Below are 22,943 nucleotides of genomic sequence, written 5' to 3'. Positions count from 1 at the left end.
TAAACACACAATCACGGTCAAAGCAGCTGGGACCCCAGAGGTTTTCTGTTTCCCTCCCTCTTCCTCCTCTCTTATTTCCTCTTTTGTGCCCTTTCTATTACCCTCCATCCTCTCCTCCGGTTTCCCTCGATATCCATGTCTTCTTTTGAGTTCGTCCCCTGCTCCCCCCTCACTCTCCCTCTCTCTTTCTTGTCTTTCCCTGCCTTTTGTTCCAGACTGGAGGCAATCCCTTTGCTTATGGAAAGAAAAAATCTAAGATTAGTCAGTAACTCGAGTAATTGTGCTGCTCAGTTTTCCTCCTCATGGACACTTTGGGGAAAAATGGGCGAGGGGGGGGGTGACTTTGTACCAGGACAAGGGGACCAGGATGAGCTTGTCTCAGGCCTTTGTCAGAATGTTTTTCACAGGAAGAGATCAATGCTAACTTCATCTGCTCCCTCTGCCAAAGAGGGCCTGATGGGAATCTCGCCACTCCCACTTGAGTGAAGGGACAGGGGGAGAGAAAGGAGCTGCCGCAGCCAGAGGTTATAATGGGTTTCAGACATTGCCAGTACACGTCTCTCAAGTAGCCAGAAAAATCCTGGGTGGCAGATACAAATCTGCCCCCCCCCCCTTTTCAGTCACGATGGCAAACATATGCTTGATCATGACATTTAACCCGTGTGGACACTACTGCCAACTGTCATGCTGTTACGAGGGTCTTTGTGTAGCTGTTGAGTTGATGCATGTAGGCTGCATCATAGCTCAAGTGACATGTCTGCATAACAAAATGAATACTGCAAGTTAACGTTGGTGTGAGGACTTTCATTAATACTGTCTGATTACATACAACACATCTAGTGCTGCGCTGGTGCTATCCATTGGTTAAAGCCACTGTTTGATGTTCCAGACTATTTCCTGGCTGGGAGCAGTAACTTCCTGGAGTCTCTGCTCCCAGCCAAGAAAACAATCCAACACATTCACCTTCACTAAAACAGCAAATTGCCTTTTGTACACTTCTGTTTTTGTACACATTAAACAAATGAGATAGAGCGTGTTTATGAGTGAGCTGTCAAGGTGTTGGTAGGCAGACTGGACAGAGCCAGTCTTTATGCTAAGCTAAATTAGCTGGCTGTGAACTGCAGCCTTGTATTTAATGTGGTGAGGTGTTCTTTAATAGTTGGTAGGTATTGTTATTATTCTAACATTTTGGATATTGATGAACACATGCAAACCTGGGGTTGGGTAGTACTTCAGCACAGGAGCACGGGTGAAATGCCTGGTCTGTTATGTTCACTGTGCCTGCTGGGACCCAAAAGGTGGCAGGATATGAACAACATGAACAGCGAGCATTTGGGACCTGCAGCTCATTTTTTCCTCAGGGCCTCCTGGTGGGCTAATCTGGCCCTACTGGGTTGTTCTCAGTTGTTTTGTGATTGTTCAAGAAGCATCTCTTGAACTCAGTTTTTTTAAATCAAAAAGTGAGGCGGTGAGGTGAATGAGTAAAGAAGAAAGTCCCATAGTTTTGGATGCGATAGAGGATACAGGGTTAAAGGTTTTCAGCCATATTGATAAGTGCTGTCGTGCTGTTGTGGCCTTCAGGCTAAAACCACATATTGACCAGGTCTGGACCAGGCCTGGATTTTCATCCCTAATCAATGTCTGGTCAGTGAAAACCGTCTATCTGGAACAGTGTGTTTGGTAGGTTCGGACTCGGCCCTGATGGCCATTGATCAACAAAGGGCAGATTTGCTGCTGGTAGTTAAATCACTGCGGGAGGAACGTGCATGAATTCAGCTGAGAAATGAAACTGAATGTGTGTGTATTTGCTTGTACCCTCCCACAGTCATCAGTTTCAAACCCATTTTAGGACCCAATTTTTTAGGCATTTTATTATTGTTCATATCTCCCGCATTGCTGCTCATAGGCAACAGCTAATACAGATGGCGATTTACCATTTCCGTCACATGCATTCACTGCGTGAGACAAGGGACATGACACAGTACATATTTATCAGGCTCATATTTACAATTTCTCATAAAATGCATTTCTTCAGAGTCATGTACCTGCAGGTTTCACCGCCTCACAGCCTACAGAGTAAATAACACCAGCTGAGATGCCGGCACCTGCCTCGAAACCACCGCCGAGCAGATTAATACCAAGCGCTCCCTCCTCCTCTCTTCCATTTGCTTTAGTGCTTTTTCCTCACATTTCCAATCAGACGAGTACTTTCTATCCATCTCTTTGTTTTCTCTCTGCCTCTCTTCAGACACACACAGTCATTGTTACATACAAACACACAGAAGCACACACACACTATAGTAATAACTGAAAGCCCTAGGGTATGATCACGAAAGGGGGGGAGAAAGAGGGGTGTAATGTGAGTCTTTCTGGGACTTATCAGCATTTTGCAGAGACACAGACACAGGAGGAAAAAAGCATTTGAATCCCAGCACAATGGTTCGGACTGCATGCACTCGGCAAATATCAGAATCAACAGTATCTGTTGACTAAAGAAGCCAGTTGTCTCTGGGAAGTGTGTCACTGAGCCTGCTGTACCTTCAAGGCTTAAACCACTGAAGGGCCGTACGTGATCATAGGTCCACATCGAGCTTTTGTCGTCCTATCTGTGGGAAGTCATTCATGCAGCCAACAGATGGCAAATTACAGACCTCTTTATATAGACAAACACTGCCTGCCAAAAAATTATTTTCCATTTACACAGTAGCTCATCAGATAAACCAAAATAGAAGCCCAAGATGGGAGATGAGGGGAGAGTAAGGTAGGATGGCAAAAAAAAAGGAAGGAGATGGCATGGAGAAAGAAACAGCGAAGAGAATAAAAGACAAGAGGTAAGCAAAGGTAAGCATGGGCAAGGCGAGGGAAAACAAGCAAAAGAACGGAAAGCAATAAAAATAGAAAGGATCAAGGGGTGAAACAATAATATCGCACAAAACAGCCAAGATGGACCTCTCGGTTTGTTCAACTTTCTCGCTCCGTCTCTGCGGATCTTCTGTAATGGCCATGCTCAGAAAAGCAAGGCATTGCACAGGCTCTAACTCATTTTCTCCCGCTCCCAGGACACATTTTAGGGGCAAAATAGATTGAAACTGGAGCACAGAAAGCTTTTCTGAGACACAGGACTGCTTTAACACCATGTTCCTGGTCTGTGGTGGTGGGTGGGGGGGCTGAGACGGACAACCTGATGGGACCTCTCCCTGAACTAGTCGATTCTTGTATGGAGATATGTGTAATAATTCAAAGCCATTTCTTTTTCATGCAGGGATGTTTGCCTTGTTTGACAAGCTTTAAGCCAAGGTCCTTACTCGGCCATGGCTGCATACATTTTTTTGCCTGGGCTGCTTTTGTGGCAATGGAGCTGCTTTATACACAGCCAGTCTTTTCAAATTCAATATTTATGCGACTTTTCTGCCACATTATGGCACCATAACTTATTTACCTGCACCCGACTCAAGTGTTCATGTTTATTAGCAGTTGAGTGTTTCTTTGACGTTGAGCTGCATAAACAACAGTGGTGTCACAGAGAGACAACTTCATGACTGCAACCCTCCAGGGAATGAGTAGGTGTAAGCAGCGCAGCAGGAGGTTTCCAAGCTTATGATTAAGCACATTTTTGATGGCTTCATAAGCTTTGGGTTGGATCAAAACAGAAACGTATTCGATTAAATGAATCTCCTTGCTGAATTTATATTCAATTAAGCATCAAGAATGCAGCTTATCATGATGGCTTGTATCAGGAAAAGCAGAAAATTCGTACAGATGCGTTTCAGCACTGTCATTTTCGTATGTATTTTAGTATCCCTTTGTTGTATTTAAAGAAAACAATGTTGTGTAAAGGCTCAATCTCCATGTTGTTTTGTTTGAAATACACACTGCAGGCTTCAAAATGAAAGAAGTATCTGAACCCCTTTGAGACTGTAGTTAAATTTAGGTCTATGTGCCTCTTGCTTTTATTAAGAATTTGCTCCCTTTCCACTTGAATGTCAGTACACCTGAAAGGTTGCATAGGATTGCATAGTGGTTGCGAACAAACATCCCGGCATGACAATTAAAATGCTTCTTTTGGTTGCAGTCTTGTTAAGATTGCATTCGATGTCTGTTTTTGAACTTTTCTCTTGTTTGTCATCTGTTTGTGTTCATGGCGATTGCTTGGTCTGAATGAGGTCATGGTATCTGCTGGAAGAATAACCGCCCCGCCCTCCAGAGTCTAGCTTAGCCCCACCTCATTGGACAGGGAGGCTACTTAAAGTTTTTATGATTGTTTTATGACCGTTGACTAATAGAGATCCACCCTGACATTCTTATGCTCTCTGTTTGTCCCTTGAATTTCGACCTTGTGTTGAAATGTCAGTCCTTGCACTCAAACAGCAGTAAAGAAAACCCTGCGTTCTCCCGTTTCCATCACGGCTTGATCTCTATGACAGCGTGTCCCATCAAAACACCAGTAATCCCTGTTCAAACATGTCATGACTGGCCTTTATGGGTTTTCTTTTTGTATTTCTGCCTTCATTTTCTTCCAGTCCTCCTCGTCTCTGAAGCCATCTGCGAATACTACGCCTGTTTACTCACCTGCCAGGTACAAACAGAGCTGTGTCGAGAGATGACCAGAACACGTCACTGCTCTCAACAATCAGGCAGCACTTATTAGAAACTTGCTCTCCACAACCTTTGTCACCCCCATCTCTCAGTACCATCCCAGAGTCCTCTGCAGCTGTGTAATAGCTGCTCTCTGAGGGGCCAGGAGGTGATCTGACTGTTTTTTTCTGATGGTAGGGGTATTACTGTAAGGAAGACAAACTAATCCTGGGGTTCAAAAGCTGCGTTGATGATAGACGACAGGGTCACCTTTAGCTGCTGTGTTCGCTGTTTATATTCTGGACTTGTGATTGAATTGTTCTCCAGCTGGGCTGCTTTTGCCTCTGGTTACCAGCCCTCCCCACCTGAAGACCTCTGGATACAAAGCTGCGAGGCGTGATAGGACAGCCGAGCTCACATGTGATCACTAATCCATTTGGAGTGGATCGATAGCTTGGCACGTAAGTGTTTCTGTCACACCAGTAACATGGCCTTTAGCCTGCAGCTTGGGAGTGCCTCAGATGTTTGAATGAGCCATTTCTTTAGAGCAGATCGCATTTTTTTTCAGATAAAATAATGTCTGATGGGGTAAATCTCTTTTCCCCTTCAGGTTCGTATTTCCAACAACATCACACCAACGATAGAATTTGTTGTGCCATGCTAAAAATGTATGCAGTCAACGTGACGTGTGCTGATTTGGTTCAAAAATCGTCATAGATGTTTTAGATGTTGTCACCGGAAACACAAAGATTAAACTGAACCGATCAATTCCTCATGCAGGATTTAAAACGTTCCTATAAGCTCAGGCTGTGCGATTAGATCTATTCTTTTTTTGGAAGTGACTTATGAAACATTTTCTCATACAGTGATTTAAATTTAATTTCCCTTTTATTCCAGCTTACTTCATCCCCCTGTGAGGTGGCTTTGCTTTATTGATAGTTTTTGGAATGATGTATGGCTGGGCAATGGATTAAATTAGATTCTCATAAAGTGTAATAACATTACAACATGCATAAAAAGTTTATTTTCAGTGAAAAAGTTACGGTAACAGCTGGCGACATTGGTAGTCTTAAACCTGCAACAGCAATTTTTTTGGCCACTGGGGGGCAGCAGAAACATGTTAACGCAACATTTACGCATAACATTTTAAATTGATAAGATGAACTTGCTAGCAAGCACATGCTTATTTACACATTCAGCAGTTAAAAATCAACACTGCTGTTCCTTTGGAGTCATGTCTCTGGTCTCCTGTTGAATAATTCCCATATTCACTCTCCTTTAGGTTTGTTTTTTGGTCTCTGCCAACTCCTTTGAGAAAGATTTGACTCTCTAGCTGCTAAATGCTCCACAGTATACCCCAGGTAGTCTCTAAATGTGTCTGTCTGCTAGTTGGTGTGAAGCAGGTGGTGCACAGTGGGTTTTACAGCTGCAACTCAAAAATGCACTGGCATGATGCAGGTGTGGCTTTTGGAGTTTTTTTTTTACTTACTTACAGCACATCTAATCTGTGTTTGCAAGCGAACAAATACAAATAACAAATAAGTTACTACCTACTATACTTGTAGAGTAGAAACTGCAGTACAAAAAGACCAAACTAGGATCTGTATCAAGACTCGGTCAGGTTATAGTTTAAATCCCAGCTGCAAAGCTGTGTGGGGTCGACTGTTTCTCCAGCTGGTGGAAATGACCATCAGTGAGCGCAACACCAGATCAGACAATATGTCAGCAGTGATTCGGAGTTCTGGAGCCAGGCGAGATCATTTCGGATAAAATAATTGTCTTTCAAATGATTATTGCGATTAGCATGTGAAAATGAAAGTTATGCAAGTGGAAAACATGTAATTACTGTTGAAGTCCTCCTTCAATTCAGAATTATATTAGACTTGTAGTTTGCAACTGTTGTAGCTCTCTGATTTTGACCTTAACCTCTAATAACATATTCATTGAAATATCTGTTTCTGTAGTCGGATGTCATCAGACAAGATGTCACTGCATGCTTCTTAAAAATCCCAGAGAGAACTATTGATGTTTTAATATAGTCATGATCCGCTCAAAAGCTTAAGCTTGCATTGTTTTTAATTGAAGATGATATTTTGAGGATTTACTGGATGTGGGTGTAGGCAGGCAGATGCCTGTTCTGCTGTGTGTGAATGTGGCACAGGATATGGAAGTGGAGGGTTTATTGTCTGAGCATTGAAATTGGCTCTTTTCTGAGCTGGGATTTCATTAAAGTCAGAGAATAGGGCTGTCAAACAGTTCTGGCAAGGTGAATGATGTCTCCCTGCTCCCCCAAATGGCAAAGAAAAGGAATATATAACTTTCCTCAACATGCATTCATAGCTCAGCAAAAATGCATCTTGCATTTTAAATTGCTGGTGTCTGAAAGTGATAATAAATTAAAGAACTGTTCCTCCAAGAGGCTATTCTGCTTATCTGTACATGCGGTGTCTGCAGGCCCAGTTATTAAATTAGAATTTAGGAGGTCTGTTGGTTTCCATTTTTGCAAGTGAAAGGCAGAGCTTTGCTGTTTTATCCAATTCATTAAGTGCGTCTTTTATGATTTATGGTTTGTATAAGGACAGTAAGGCGTTGGGGGCATTGGGGTGGTTTGTTGTTTCAGTTCAGAAAATGGCAGCAGACATTCTTATTTGGAAAATAAGCTATTGCAGCAATATTTAAATACATCATTTTTTCATTAATTTCATCTGACAGGCCTGCGTCATGCTAATCAAATCAACAAAAACACAAAAGTTTTGGGATGCAAATTGAGTTTTATCAACCAAAATTGATTTTATTGCTGTTTTCTGTAAAAATGCTACCTTTCGGTAACATGCACAGCCAATTCACCACTGGCAGCATTGGCATCCAAATTACTTTTCCACTCTGGAGAAGTCACAAATTTAAGATGAAAGCAGCGGCGAGGCTGATCATCTTGGAGTTCAAAGGCTTGCCTCTGTGTTTGAAGAATCATACGGGAAAAGGAAGGTGTTTCAAAGCTCCCAGCCTGTATAGGAAGGAATCAGTAGACTTTGAAATGTAGTCTGAGGCTCTGCCAATGTGATAAGCCATTAGTGGATGTGTTATGTGAGCATTTCTTTCAGTTTGTTAGCAAGGCACACTGGATATGACTTATTACAAATGCTTTTCTGTCCCCATTGGTGCCACTCCTGTCAACCAGTGTGAACTGTTCCAATTAAGAATATAATGAATGCATCGCAAACTTTTCTGTGAAAGTGTGCAAGAAGATTCTGTACTTTTGGATGTTTGTCACCAAGGAAAAATCCTGCATGTTTATCCTCAGCAGCAAAATTAATTCTGATGGTCAGTTGAGGACAATAGAATCAGGATCAGAAAAGTGTGTGTGCACACACGCAGGGATTTGACTCCGGTTTAAACCGTGCACTCATTGTACATGCATAGGAAAAAACAACATCCTCAATGAGGACAAAAACGACAAAAATACAAGAAGTTTAGTAGTGCAGAAATATAGAATAACCAATATACACAAAGAATGATGAGGCAATAAACTATATATATACAATGAAATTTACAATGTTTATTTATTGTCCCGTAAGAGGAAATTCTTGTTACAGCAAAGCAACTTAACGATTCTACAGTGCAACAATAAGACAATAGAAAACAATAAATACTCTCCACAAAATACAGACTCTGTGATAAAGACTTCAACAAGCAACAGCAGGGCTAAGATAACATTAAGCTCAAGGCTCTGCAGGGGCAGTTTGTGGGATATTTGAATTAAGTGCATTCATTTGGCACCTGAATGGTTTTATCATTGTTTAATCAGGAAATTATTTTCCTGATGAATCGATTATTTTTAAGTCTATTAAAAGTAAAATAATAATAATAATAAAAAAATAGTGAAAAACAGCCATCATAACTTTACAGAGCCCAAAATGATGCCTTGAAATTGCCTAATTTGTCTGACCAATGGACTAAATCCAAAGATATTTCATTTACTTTCATATTTGACGAAGCCCGAGGAGACTATTCCTTTCAAAAAACAGCCTTTTGATCAGTCAGTCACATAATTGTGGCAGTCAGAATCTGGATTTGCGACGATTAGTTAATTTGTCTGCCAAAAATTGGCTGATTTTACTGACCACCTTGACAGTATTTCTTTGTTGGTTCCTGTTTTACCAATAAATTTCCACACCAGCAAATCATTGAGAAGGTCGGGACTGGTCTGCTTGTGCTGCTCTGAACCAGTCAGCTGGCTGAAGGGTTTCCTCTCATCTAATGTACCACAGCTGCAGACTGTCACCATGCCAGGATGGTCAACTCCGCACTCAGAGACAAACTGCAATGCCTGACCCTCTTCACCAGAGGCAATTATTTTGAGAGGATTGGGCGATTTTTGGTTTGTGGTTGCTCAAGGAAGTAGATTTTGCCTCAGTCTAACCCAGAGATCTCACCAGGTGCTTCTTTGTGGTGTCGCATGCGCAACACATTTCTGTTCTTTCCTCCACGTGGCTGCAAACCCACCTTTCACCTTTTTGTTTTAACTTGCTCAGATTTAGCTGTTCAGTTTTCCTTTATATTTTTGCTTCTACCACGTCTAAGTAGGCTTTGTAGCTAAATGGTTTCCTTTTGTGTTTATTTGCCTTTATCGTTGATGTAGCATTGGGAGACTGAACAGAGCCTTTTATTTTGAAAATTTCTCAGATTCACTTCCAGTGTCTGACTCCCAGTCTCACTCGATCTGCTCCCCGAAGACTGACGCGTCGTCCATCTGAAATAGACTTCCAAAAACTGTCCAAAATTAAACTGAAAATGACGTCAGGAAGGAGATGACACTATCAAAAAAAAAAAGTCTCACTTCATCAGAAATGAACTTCTTTTGTAAAAACCAGCTCTCATCATCTTACCTTCATAAATCTATTAATGGTGCTCCCTTTTTCCCTCCCCTGTGCATTTGAAATAGACCTGATCTACTTGTACATCTTCTCTCGAAATAACTTCTGGTGAAACTCTTCCTCTGGCTGCTGGGCGCCGAGGCCTGTGGCATTGTTTGCAGTTTTCTGCAAAGGGAGGGCGAGGCTTTGTGGATTTCCCTCTAATAAGCACGATAGGCTCACCTTCATGATCCTCACAAGACACTGTGTGGTACCCAGAGTGGAACCCTATCCCCCGGCAGCCCACTCAAATTGCCAATTTTTCGCAGACAAATTGCTTCCCACTCCTCTGTGTCCTTCTCCCACTGCCTCTTTCCCCTGCTTCTCTATCTTCTGCCTCACTCTTTCTAATAATACTGTAAAAGCTCTGTTATGGTTTGTATTTACTTTCACTAATCCCTCATTTTCCCAATCATCCCCACAATTGCATTACTGGCTTGCTTCTGAGGAGAGAGCTGCTGTCAACAGGAGTGAGAGGCAGGGGGTTGGGGGGGGGGGTTCTGTAGAATTATTGGCTCTGAGAAATTTCTTGTGAAAGTTCCTGGCACTCCACTAAGTTTAGAAACCGCTCAGCTCTTTGCTCCTTCAGATTCCATCAACTTTTCTGGCAAGGTCTATTGATCGGGTGCGCTCAGTGATACAAGGAAAGTGAAAGGAGGGAAAACTGTTTGACCGGAGCCGTGAGAGCCGAGTGCATACAAACATCACTTTGGAACGTAATGCACTGAATGCTCGAAAGGCAGAGCAGCTCAGTTAGTGTTAATTCAGTGTTTTAGTCAAGTTGTCCGTCCAAACGTCCAAACTGCTGTTGGAGCTTGGTGTGTGCAGTGTATGTGGTGTTTGTTGCTAAAAATTTAAAAACCATTTTGGGAAACATTTTGTTGTTCTCTCTGATTGTGTTTGGGCTTACACCTACAGTATGTTCATAGTAGACTCCAGATTTATCACCATGATCAACCTGTTTTGCATTCTAGTCACTTACAGCCTTAAATTAAACTTCTGAACTGTGCTGCAGTGCTCCCAGTTTCTCTCTTCGAATGCAAACTTAATACCTTTTTACAGTCGGCGTAATAATCTCACTTCAAGTGCTGTTAAGAGAGATGTTTTTAGGAACATATTTGCTTCATTGGCCTATTTTGCCCAATTTTCCATTGTGTTGCTGCAGTGAGGATGTTGTTGATCCAAGCTCCAGGCCTCAAAACACCCCTGCAGAAACATATTGGTGATGGCACAGATGCTGTGTTTTTTCTCCAGGCTTTGCTCCTGAGCAAACGATTCTCCAAGTAGTCTGATCAATGCGCCTCCCGCTGCGCACCGTGCTCTGACGTCTCCCCATCCTCTCCTTTTTTATGCCTGATGTTTGCTTCACAGCTGGCCATCTTTACAAGGGCCAGTGGACTTTTGCACATTCTATCGCCTTTGGCCTTCTCTGACTGGTAAACCTGACAGCGAGGCGCAGGAGGTCATCTCGGGGGTCACCTCGTCAGGATGATTAGCGCCGACTGATCCCACTGCTTGGAGAAACGTGTCAACAACTGGAACGGACAGCTGGTTTGATCAGGCGGCTGCCTTAAGCGCTGATATTTGCTGTGAATCACATTGCTGATAATTCTCTGTACCGTTCTCACTGAAGCCAGGCCGACACTTAATGTCAGCTGTGGTTTGACGTGCAGCATTGAGGGGGTCATGATACCCGATGAAATGTCTGAGCGATCTGCAGACGACCTGTTTGATTTCGGGCATGTCAGAAATGTTAGTCTGCTGTCTTCCAGTTTAAGCGTTTCAGCAGTCTGGCTTCACACATTGGCGGCTGTCAAAAAGTCTTGAGACTGCTGCTGCAGAACAAACAGACCACCTCTTTTCCTCATACTTTCCTTTCATGGCAGAATTGCACGAATTGATGCTGCGTTTCTCTCTTCACGCTAACATTGCTGAGGACGCGGTGGTCTTGTTTGAATCAACTTTATTGGATTCGTCAGTGGACGAAGCAGTCAGAGCATCGGTGTTTATGTGAAGCCTAACTGTACAGCTTGAGCCTAAAAGTCACAGGATCTGGTGCGAGTGTAGTTTGAGTTAATACTACTTCCAAGATTATTAAAAATGTGTTTCTGACACTGACTTTCTGCAGTCTAGTTTTAAAACCATTGTTACATCTATTCGGATTTCTGTCTCTCCTTCTCTTCATTACTTATCGTCAACTGGCACCACTGGGGCCGTTTAGGCACATTAATACTCCAGGTCTACCTCCCCAACAATTCAAGACCTGAGTCCAGACATTTTAATGTGCTCCTTGTGCTGATTCTCCCTCTCTTGGCATGAATCTTTCATGGAGCTTTGGAACTCTCAACCCACCAGTGGGACACGCTCAGGAGACGACTTGGCACAGGCCACGTATCTCTCCTAATCATGTGTTTTGGGGAGAGCGGCGAGGACACCTGCCAGAGAGAGAGAGAAGGATACAGAAAATAATATGTGCACAACACCAGTGAGTTTATATTGTGAAGACTGGCATTGATTTAAAATCCATTAGTTGAAATGTTCTGTATGTAATGAAATGATTTTAACAGTCATTTTAGCAGATGGATACAAATCGTTTGGCTTGGAAATAATGCATCAGAATATCACATCGGACCAACGCGTGGAAGCTAATTTGCTGGGAATTATCTGCAAAAATCCAGGTGTTCGCATTAGTTCGTGACAGTGATTTGCTCAATTGATGCAACTTGCAGCTGGATGTGAGCGTGTTTGAGTGTACTAAGGCTTTCTGACTCAATTGTTGTTAATTACAAGGACTGTGCAGATATATTCTCATCAGAAATCTGTTGTGATTTTGGTGTACAGTTACTCTGCATATATTGTAGCTTGGGGCTGCACGGTGGCGCAGCAGGTAGTGCGCGTGCCTCACAGCAAGAAGGTTGCCGGTTCGATCCCCGGGTCAGGCGGGGCCTTTCTGTGTGAAGTTTGCATGTTCTTCCCGTGCATGCGTGGGTTCTCTCCGGGTACTCCGGCTTCCTCCCACAGACCAAAAACATGCTCATTAGGTTAATTGATGACTCTAAATTGTCCGTAGATGTGAGTGTGAGTGTGAATGTTTGTCTGTCTTTGCATGTGGCCCTGCAGTCGGCTGGCGACCGGTTCAGGGTGTACCCCGCCTCTCGCCCATTGTAGCTGGGATAGGCTCCAGCCCCCCGCAACCCCGAAAGGGATAGGCGGTATAGATAATGGATGGATGGATATTGTAGCTTTACACAAGAGTAGGAGCTGTGAGCTTGTTTGTTCTCAATACAACTGGCTAATGAAAAAACATATTCGATCGAGGGTTTAATTTCCACAGGAGATGTGGGAGACATGTCCCCCTCACTTTTCAAAATGCTATTTTTGTCCCCAGCTGCTTCATAATTTCAGGTTGATTTTCTTATTGAAGTTTTTCACAGTCCAGAGGAGAGAAGATGTGAGTTGATAAAAACGTTGATACATTCATCTGAGGCGCCCTCAGTTATTAACATGAGCGACAGCCAGTACCTTGCTATATTTTCCCCTGGGTTTTGCCTCTCAGGCTACAGGCTAGCTTATTGGTTGTTGGAGCTATAGGCGGCCTGAAAGGAATACCTGCAGACGTGTGGTATGTGTGCAGTTATTTCATGTGATTTGACTTTTACGCCTGGTTCATGCTGCGTTTTTGGTCATATTGATTCAGTGCGAATTTAATTAGTATTTGTTGTTGATTTGTCAATAAGCATCCCAGGAAGACAAGCAACTGCTAATGGGGTTCTTATAAAGAATTATGGAAAGCACCTTGTATTCACCTTCAGTTAATTTTGGGATGCAGTCCACATATTTGTTAATTCCACGCATGAATGGCTTGCGGCTCCATGCTGCATGGTTGTCCAGCTTTGGCTCTTGTACTGCGACTCGCTTGTAATTGACCACAGTGTTGTGCTGACTCAGGATGAGATCAGAGACCCACAAGGCTCCGTCACCGCTCACCTTAAATGTGCTTTTAATGGGCAGGAAATGGCTGTGCTCCAGAACAGGTCTAATGCTGGAACCTGGAGGAAGAGTGAGGGGGAGATGTGTGAGTTAAGGTGGGAAGTTCAGGGGGAAACTGCAGGAAAGCTGATTCTGTGTCTTCTCTGCCAAAGGTCCCTCGGTTTCAGGTGATGACACAGCACCTCGTTAACGCAGCAGCGTCTTGGGGCTGCCATGCCAGGGCGCTGGGGTGATTTATGATCCATGATCCACCCAAAGTCTCCCCAGATTAAAGGGATGCCTCGCTCATGGAGCCAAACATAACAACTGCGTTACAAAACATGCAGGGTGGGGAAGTGTCAAGCGTGCATTGAGGCATGCTTTATGTATATTTATAAGAGCCTTGTTAGTGTGGAATGAAATCATCCATGTTTTTTTTTAACAAAGAGGCACTGTGGTCAGCACGGTTTACACACAGTTTCATCAATGTTTGAGACAACAGACTGTATTCTGCAGCGATTTCACCAAAATTAAATGTAGAACCATACAGGTAGCTTGTGCATGGCAAAAACAACAAAGAGTCCCCATAAGCTTTCTTTCACTGACAGTCTGAATCTGCAGCTCATTAATGAACAAATCCTCCGCTTATTCTTTCCTTTCTTCCCTTACATGTATTCAGTTTGTTCTCACTCAGTACAGATTATAGCTAACCACCATGTTATACTGCGGCATTATGCATCGGTTGATATGCACTGTTCTGTCTTTTGATATCTGTATATTTATTGTTTTTTGTACTAATTTGATGAGAGATTTATTCTAGTGTGTCTCAGTTGGGGAAGTATATTGCCATTAACCAAAGGGAAATATCTCTTATCTTTTTCAGCAGCTTTCTTTTTCTCACACAAAATATTCTAGTTTTATTATTGAAAAATGAAACATTTCTTAATCTTATCTGCAAGGGAGAGAAGCATTTTCCCATTTTGCCTGGTTTTACTGTTGTTTCCCGTAATTTTCCTGTTAACATGTACATGTATAAGAGCATGTTGAAAAGCAGCTCAGTTCTTGTCACCTGCAGCAGCAGCAGCAGTCACGGGGTAAGCTTACATGATGTTATTGTCATACACAGATCCAACACTCTCAACTTTTGACTTAATTAGGCTTTTCTTGTTTTTTCTAAATTTGGATTACATGCAAAAACACATACACACACACACACTGTCCTATATGAGGCATTTCTGATCATTATATCAGAAATGCAGTGTGCTGTGAGTTCCCACAGCAGGCTTCTTTGAAGAAACCCACACAGCTACAGAGCACAGTGATAGCAGGGGGCTGAGCACCGTTGCTGTGCCTTAAGCAGAAGATCTGCTCTAATTAGTTGTCCAGAATAAGCTACAAATCGCTCAGCCCACCAGTTAATCTCTCCATATCTACATCTCCTGGGCCACGCAGGGGCCACCGAGTCCAAACCTAGCTGCAAGTATCATGTTTGCAATGAGCTAGTGCAGTGATCTTCACTGGTGGTGCAGCCCATTTCAGCCCACACTGTTAGCTAATTAGCAACAACCACAGTGGATGTGAATTCTCATGGCAGCATACCACAGCTGCACAAATCTGAACTCCTTTAAATGGAGTTTTTTTTTCTACCTTTTTCTGTAAAAGACATATTCTGCTTGTGTGGACAGTAGCTGGTAACCCATTTATGTGCACTCACAGTGTCATTAAGCTGCATCTTGCGGTACTCCGCTGAGACTCCTGTGCAAAGTAGTTTTGACATGAAATCAAAATCATCCTCGGATGCCAGTCCCGAGAGCAGGGGGAATGTTTTCTTATGTAAAACTAAAAAGTGGAAACAGCAGATGCACCAGCTCTAAACTGCAGCAAGTCACAAAGGGAGAACCACATTGTTATAACTCTTTGGGAATAACCCCTGAGGAAAAAACCTCACACTGATGATTATGACAGTAATTTCATTTTGTTTGCCGTTACTGTGGATCACCGTTATTATTAAAATATTAGCACTGCCTATCTCTTCATCTAAACTCCAGGCTCAGACCTCTCCCTCTGGCAATCACCTCCTCTTTAACAATATTTGTGGTTTAGAACTTGTTATCTCGCTCTCTTTCTTAATTTTATTTTTTTTACATCATTGCCTGAAAGAAACCTTTGTTCAGATCGTCTCGGCTGTGTGCCGCATGTTTTTTTTTGCCTCTGTGTCTTTTGGATAAGTTGCATCTGTGCAGCGAAAGACAAGCTTTAAAGGCCATTGTGACCCCGATGCTGCTTACTGTATATCCAAATGATCTAAAGTGAACTCAAATCATCCAAAAAGCGAGCAACTAGCTGCCACTTATAGATCCTCGTCCTCTTGCCAGCAGTCCTTTGCAATCCCTTTTCCCCGTCATTCATTCCCAGACAAACAAAGAGGCTGATCCATAGCCTTGAGTTTTAAAAACACATATCAATCAAAGAGAAACAATTTGTCCTTTGAGTGAAAGCAGATCTACGGTTACATAACCAAGGTTTCATCATTCATGCCAGCCTAATTCTTAACCCTGCAACGATTGTACAGATTGCACTAAACCGTCACATTCAGACTCACGATCAAGAATCTTAAGACTTTGGCCCTTAAGTGTCGAGCACAGCAGGTTATCAGGGTCATTTTTCACGCTGTACTCGGTCTCCTCTCTGTTTCGCACCTCTGCTTTTGTAGTTTTCTGTCCAGACTTGTTTTCCTGAACGATGCAGAGGAAACCCTGCGGGGCAGATCAGCATCCATGCTGGGCTTTTTTAGGATGGAAGACTAACACTGAGATAACTGTACCCTCCTGCGGTGTCATTTCCTCTCGAGTGTTTACGACCCAAACTGGAAACACAGTTGATTTCCAGATGACCAAAGTGCAGCAACGAATAGCGAGTAGGCAGATGCTCATATGGATGCACTTTATTTACAATTCTGTGGGATTTAAATGTAGCTTGTGCCACAAGCTAGAAAGATCAGGCTGTATATTTTTACTTGAGGAAGGCAAAATGAATGTTGTTTCGTTTTCAGGATTTCCCCTCCTAAGTTTGCGTTGGATGTGATGAAGACTGATAGTTCATCTCTTCCTCGGGGATTTAAACAAAGGCTTTCAAGTTGATGCAGCGTAAATATAATCACTTACACAACCTCTTGCGTCTCTTTCATGATCTGGTTGATGTTGTGCAATCAGCCCTGAGCGCACCATCGGCAGCGCACCACTTGTGACCCACGGTTCTGGTATTGGCATGTTGTGTCCCTGGTCAAATCCCTGATTCATTTTAATCACTAGCTCTGTGTTCACTTATTGATCCTCCTCTGCCCAACAACCAGCCAATTAGTTTAACCAAAGAACGGGCAGCGTCCTGTCAGATCGTGTCTGTGTTTGCTTTTTGTGCCCCTGGAAATGAATCGCTCATCCGTTTGCTCTCTTGGAGATGCAGTGTTGGGGGTGGCATGCTCGGCTGTGGCTGCAGCTATCGATTAGCACTGTGTGTGTTGTGTGCTGTGATGGGTTGTTACACCAGCAATCCTACGGCTGTTTGACCCTTATCTTCCCACACTTTGACCCTCCGCAGAGCACAACAGCAGGGATGTGAAAACACAATGGCAGATATCTATTTCTCTCCAGCTGAATGAAACCGCTTCGGTGTGCGGCAGCAGGAAGCCGAGCCAAATATTCTTATGCAGCGCGAGTTTGATCGTGCTCGCATTTTGGCATGAGAACAAAGCTTCTCCTTGCACAGGGTATCTGCAGGTCTTGATAGTCTAGTTTCTTCAGAAAAAAAGACCATAGAAGGAATTAAAAAGTCTTAAATGTCTAAATGTCTGATGCTGTAGACACTAATGTTATGAAAGGCTGTTCAGTCAACTTTTTTGCAGTTTCAATCAGCACCATCAGATCTGCAGCAGACACTGTCTCTACTGCTCCTAGCTAGAGGAGCTAGGGAGCTAATCATGCCATAATGGGAAGGCTTCGATTTAGCAAAAACCTAAATGAATTTAAATTAATCAATCATTTTCAATTGGTTAATCTATTCATCCATTTTCTGCTTCTTATCCAGGTGCAGGTCGCTTTCATTTCAGTTAATCTTCAGGAAAGATTGTTATATACTGCTGGGAAGTAATGGAAAAAAGTGACATAATGATTCATAATTGTACGTCAATCATACTCTCGTACTTTGGCCGACATGCTCACAATACAGCTTTTGAATTGCATAGGATGTGATGTTGAAAAGGTCTCAAAATGTCTTGAATTTAACTCTGTGAACCCTGCAGAAACTGTGCTCATAGTGAGATAATAGAAATCCCTGTTAGGATACCACAGCCATCCGGGACTGCAGCTGTTAAGAGTTTCATTCTTTATTAATCTGTTAATTGTTGTGTTGATAAATCATCTATAAAACCTCATAAAATAGTCAGAAACATTGTAATTTCTCTCAGGCTAAGGTGATGTCTTCAAAACGCTTGTTTTGGTTGATCAAAATTTCTAAAACCTAAAGATTTTCACTCTAACATAATATAAAAAAAGGGAAATGTCCAATTGAAGTAGTTGGAACCAATGATTATTTGGCATTTCCCCTGATTAAAATCCATAAATTATTGATAGATTCTAAAAATATGTGTCAGTTAATTGTGATTGACTAATTGATTAATTGCCTGTTTGTTTGTTTGTTTTTTTTTAGCATTATAGCAGTACTATAATGATTTGCAGTGACGTACCAGTTTTTAGTGCTTCCTGTAGAGATGAATTTGTCTTCATTTGTATTTCATGTGATCAGTAGTAAAAACACGTTTGCTGCCCGAAAGAAAATGTTTTGGTCATGAAAACAGTTTTGGTCAAGGCTTAATTATTTCAGTCATTTCTTTAGCAAAAATGTGAAAGGTTGTCTGGTTTCAGCCTCTCAAATGTGTTGACAGGCATTTTACTTTGTTGTTGTTGTTGTGACAATTCATAGATGGAACAGTAAAAAGGGATAGATTCATCTTTCGTTACTTGCGGCACCATCTGCACTAAATCACGTCTTCTAGCTTTATCTTTTAGAGCCATGTCATCGCTGATTAATGCTGCCGTTTTACATTTTCTATGCCTACAGTCATTGCGTTTGAGCGTACCATCTGCCTGTTTTCTGCTCGGCCCAGCGTTCGTTTGATGATGGTCGTAAAGTCCTGCTTCCCTCGCAGCTCCCATCATGCCATTTGATCATCGTTGCAAAGACAGTGTGATGTACAGTCTGGAACGTCCTTCACAAGCAACGGAGAGGGACACAGAGTTCTAAAATCCAATCCCACGTTTTGAGCAAACACTTTTTCTTTTGCTTTTGTTCTCGTGCTTTTAAAGCCACCGAAGGAGCGAGACAGGCTGGCGTTATGAAAGATGGAGTAAGTTTGAAATAAAACTCGAGACATTTGGTGCTTTTCATTCTGCGGGCAGAACATTCTGTCGAGACACAATTAGACCGGCGCTATTTTTGTTCTTTCAACACTTTCTGAAGAAAATTATTGCCTCTGTGAACATATTTCCGCCATAAGATTCATTGGTGCCATTCGCTCTAATCATATTGTGTGCTTGTGTTGTTGCCATGGCATGCATTGTTGGTGTTTGCTTTCATAAGTGGAAGAAGCTGCTGTATAAAAAGGGCTCCGTTCTCAGATTTGATGCCGTCCTGCAAATGCCAAAGAAAACAGCAAAGATGAGGCAGATTGTGTTGATTCTTCTGATCAATGGATGTTTTTCCTCTGCATTGTGCTTTATTGTGTGTTTAATGCAGCACAAATGCCAAATCACAAAGTTAAACTGCAAATAATTCACCTGTAATCAAATCCGCTCTGTGACCTGCAGTTGCTGTTTTCCTGAACCTGAAGGACGACATTTATTTGAACAATGGAAGCTGTTGTTGTTGTTTTAGTGTGGATCTGGCTCTGTATTCTTTGAGGTGTCTATAATGAGCTTCTTAGGGTGAGAGGATTTTCTGCTGCAGGCCTTGTCAGAGGTAATCGGATTCATGTTGTCTATTTCTCTCAGGGTTATGTGAGCCCACCTCTGGAGAGCCAGGAGTCTCATCCAGTGTTGATAATAGAGATGACATCGTGTCGCAGCGAAATCCAGGAAGTAAAAAAAAAATCAAATCCTGAACAATCTGTCCATCTCTTGACAGATTGCATGGAGGCTATCCACTGTTTTCCTGTTAGTTTTATTGTGCTGAAGATAATTGAATTTCACGAACATGTCATTGTTGAAAGTGCTTGAGTCGAGTATACTTGTATCAGGGCTCGCCTTTGATGATAATATGAAGGAAATGTTCTCATTTCTCTTACACAAAATTCAGGCTTCTTGGCAGGCAAAGCAACAATAGCAGCTGAATCACTGGGAAACACGGCTTGCATGACGACAGCTCTCCTGCAAACTAAAAGATGTGCCTTCATCTACATTCTGAAATTTTACAATTCAACTTTCACACTAATACATCCCTTATTTTAGCAGACATGCTCCAGGGATGGCAGTCTGGATATGTCCACTACTTTGGTCCAGACTGAAATATCTAAGCATCTGTTGGATGTACTGACAACCCATGTGGTTCACTTTCTAGTTTTCAGTGAAATCTTTTGACAAATACACAGATGGCACAGATTTTAATGCCCCCCTCAGGATGAATTGTAATAGCTTTGGCCATTCCTTAATTTTTAATCCAGCGCCATCATCAGGTCAAGCATTTTATTTGTCCTAAACTTTATCACCAAATACCTGCAAACCTAAAGACACTTGGTAGCACGGTGGCACAGTGGCAATACTGTGGCCTCACAGCTAGAAGGTCCCGGCTTCGATTCCCACCTGGGGCGCTGTGGGCACTGAGGGCGTGTCCTCCACCATGCCTGCTGCCCCTTATCTCGAGGAAAGGGGCCTTTCTGTGTGGCATGTTTGCATGTTCTCCCCCGTGTTCACCTGGGGGATCCTCCATAATCTGCCGCGGAGGAAGGACTACCAGGATGGGTCAAAAGTGGAGGAAGAATTTCACCAATGCATGGCATGTATAGTATGTTCTATGTGTAGTGTGACAAATAAAGGGGATTGTCCCTCTGATTTCTCTTTCTCTTCCATGGCCTTCAGCTGTACTTCGTATTTAGTGCTAATTAGCAAATGTTAGCATGCTAACACACTTGACATGGTAGACATTACACCTATGAAGCACAAGCCTGTTAGTATGGCCAGTGTCTGTGTGATGCTTGTTTGCTTTGTGAAGATCTCTGATAGATGGAAATGTTCTCTGCTAGTTCAAATGAACTTCGCTGAGAGCTGTCAGGATACTGCACACACTTTTGTCTGATATTTGTTTTTTGATCCAGCACCTGTGGAGGTTTTTATGGATGTGTTTGCTCTATACCGTCTAGCATCGTCACTGTGAGCGTGCTGCTTTTCTTTTTGGATGTTCATGAATTTATTTGATTAATATAAACCAACTTCCATTTACATGCTTCGAAGCTAATTGTAGCTGTATGTCGCTGCAGGCAGAGATGCGTCACTCAACTTTGGGATTGTTTTTTTTTCTTCATCTCTCACTTCCCTGTCTTGCTGTCTGTTTGACTGCATCAAAGACAGTTTCCATCTTTGCAGATCACATTCAGATCACTTTTTTAAATGGCAGTTTTGGAGGAATAAAGCATCAGTTTCAAAAATACTCTCTTCTCTGATTTGCGCTCAGATCTTTTAAACTTGTTTTTCATCCAGTGGCATCATTCAGTCTTTAATTTAGGAGGAGTCGCTGCAGGGGAAATGTCAATCTTATTGTTTGGCGGCGTGCTGTATGTCTGTATGTTAATTGCAGACTTGTTCTTAATCCACTATGATCAATAAGCTATCATTCCCTTTCCCTTGAGCTATGCCAATTTAATTGCATCTAGGTTTGGAGGTGTGTTGCTTTGCTATCAGTCCAGTGACCGTTATGTCTGCCCTGTGTTTATGTTGCAGATGATGAAGTTTGCCTGGGACAACTACAAGCGCTACGCCTGGGGAAAGAACGAGCTGCGGCCTTTGACGAGAAATGGGCATATTGGAAACATGTTTGGTGAGTGTCAGCGTTTGGCTCGAGGCTCGAGGGGCCAGAAAGGTCATCTAGCCCTTTTTTTTTTTTTTTTTCCAATACCTGTTGACCTTTATTCAGGAGTGGTTTTATACTCTAAGACAGACTAAAACTAAACAAGGAAGAAGCCAAGAGGAGCGGGTTTAGCTGAGCTGTGAAAATTAAAGTGAGGCTGATGATCACGTTTCCTTTAAAGAAAATGCTTCCCTCAAGAGGAATGGAAACATATTGGTTTCCATCCATCCATCCATCCATTATCTATACCGCCTATCCCTTTCGGGGTTGCGGGGGGCTGGAGCCTATCCCAGCTACAATGGGCGAGAGGCGGGGTACACCCTGAGCCGGTCGCCAGCCGACTGCAGGCCCACATGCAAGGACAAACAACCATTCACACTCACACTCACACTTACGGACAATTTCATCAATTAACCTAATGAGCATGTTTTTGGTCTGTGGGAGGAAGCCGGAGTACCCGGAGAGAGCCCACGCATGCACGGGAAGAACATGCAAACTTCACACAGAAAGGCCCCGCCTGACCCGGGGGATCGAACCGGCAACCTTCTTGCTGTGAGGCACGCGCACTACCTGCTGCGCCACCGTGCAGCCCCATATTGGTTTCCCTGTAACTTAATAAAAAAAAATATGGGTGTCATTAACAAAAAGCCAAAAACAGCAATTTGCAGGGTAGTTAAAGCACAAAAGTTCTATTCTGCATCACACAACGGCGCTAATGTGCGAGCATAACAGATATCAAACAGGAATTAATCTAAGTGAGGAAATGGTGCAGGCTGCCCTTCAAGCTGCATTTAATCCAAAAGAGACAGTCAGCTCTTTGCAAAGTAAAGGAGTCAGTGAAGCAATTTGAATCCTTTAATTTTGATGTGTGGATTATGGAACATATTTTGTAGATAATTAGACATTTGACAGGGTCGTGCCTATAGGTGATGTTTTCATCAAGAGAAGAGCAAAAGGGAAGGTGATGTCGTACCTGCAGCCAATTTAATTCACAATATACTTTCTGGAAATGATTAATTATCTGTGTATTACTCTTTGTGCTGTGCTTTAACTTGCATTCCCCATTTGCCACTGTAGCCTCACTGCATACAAGCACACACCAGTTTGGATAACATATAATCTTTTAAGCCATTTATCAAACAAAAATGCTGCAAATTCTTTGATTCTTATTTCCTCCGTTCCTTCCATCCTTCGTGTTGTCAGACGATAACAAACAAAGAAAATATTTGATCATTTCAGCTTTTTTGTGAGGGAAATTTTTCTTTATTTTCTCAGGTTTTACAGAACAAATGATTATAATTGAAAAAAAGAATCACCAGAGTAATACAAACTCAAACAGATCTTTAACTGCAGTCTTTACTCTAAGGTGAAGGT

The 22,943-nt window shown here is 42.5% G+C and overlaps 1 protein-coding gene across 3 annotated transcripts in view; it reads left to right on the top strand.

The window, feature by feature from the left end:
• The window catches only part of LOC139333392 (mannosyl-oligosaccharide 1,2-alpha-mannosidase IA), a 351,400-nt gene that overhangs the window by 59,009 nt on the left and 269,448 nt on the right, over window positions 1-22,943 (top strand). For all 3 annotated transcript variants that reach the window (XR_011602330.1, XM_070965754.1, XM_070965753.1), the window contains exon 2: window positions 21,443-21,539. Coding sequence is in view for 2 of the 3 variants with exons in the window: in XM_070965754.1 (XP_070821855.1) it covers window positions 21,443-21,539 (97 nt within the window). In the remaining variant the exon portion in view is untranslated. The remainder of the gene's footprint in view (window positions 1-21,442; window positions 21,540-22,943) is intronic.

The sequence above is a fragment of the Chaetodon trifascialis genome, chromosome 7 (assembly GCF_039877785.1).
Source record: "Chaetodon trifascialis isolate fChaTrf1 chromosome 7, fChaTrf1.hap1, whole genome shotgun sequence".
NCBI classification, from domain to species: Eukaryota; Metazoa; Chordata; class Actinopteri; order Chaetodontiformes; family Chaetodontidae; genus Chaetodon; species Chaetodon trifascialis.
The sequence above is the reverse complement of the archived record's forward strand: the minus strand, read 5'-3'. Positions and strand labels throughout refer to the sequence as shown.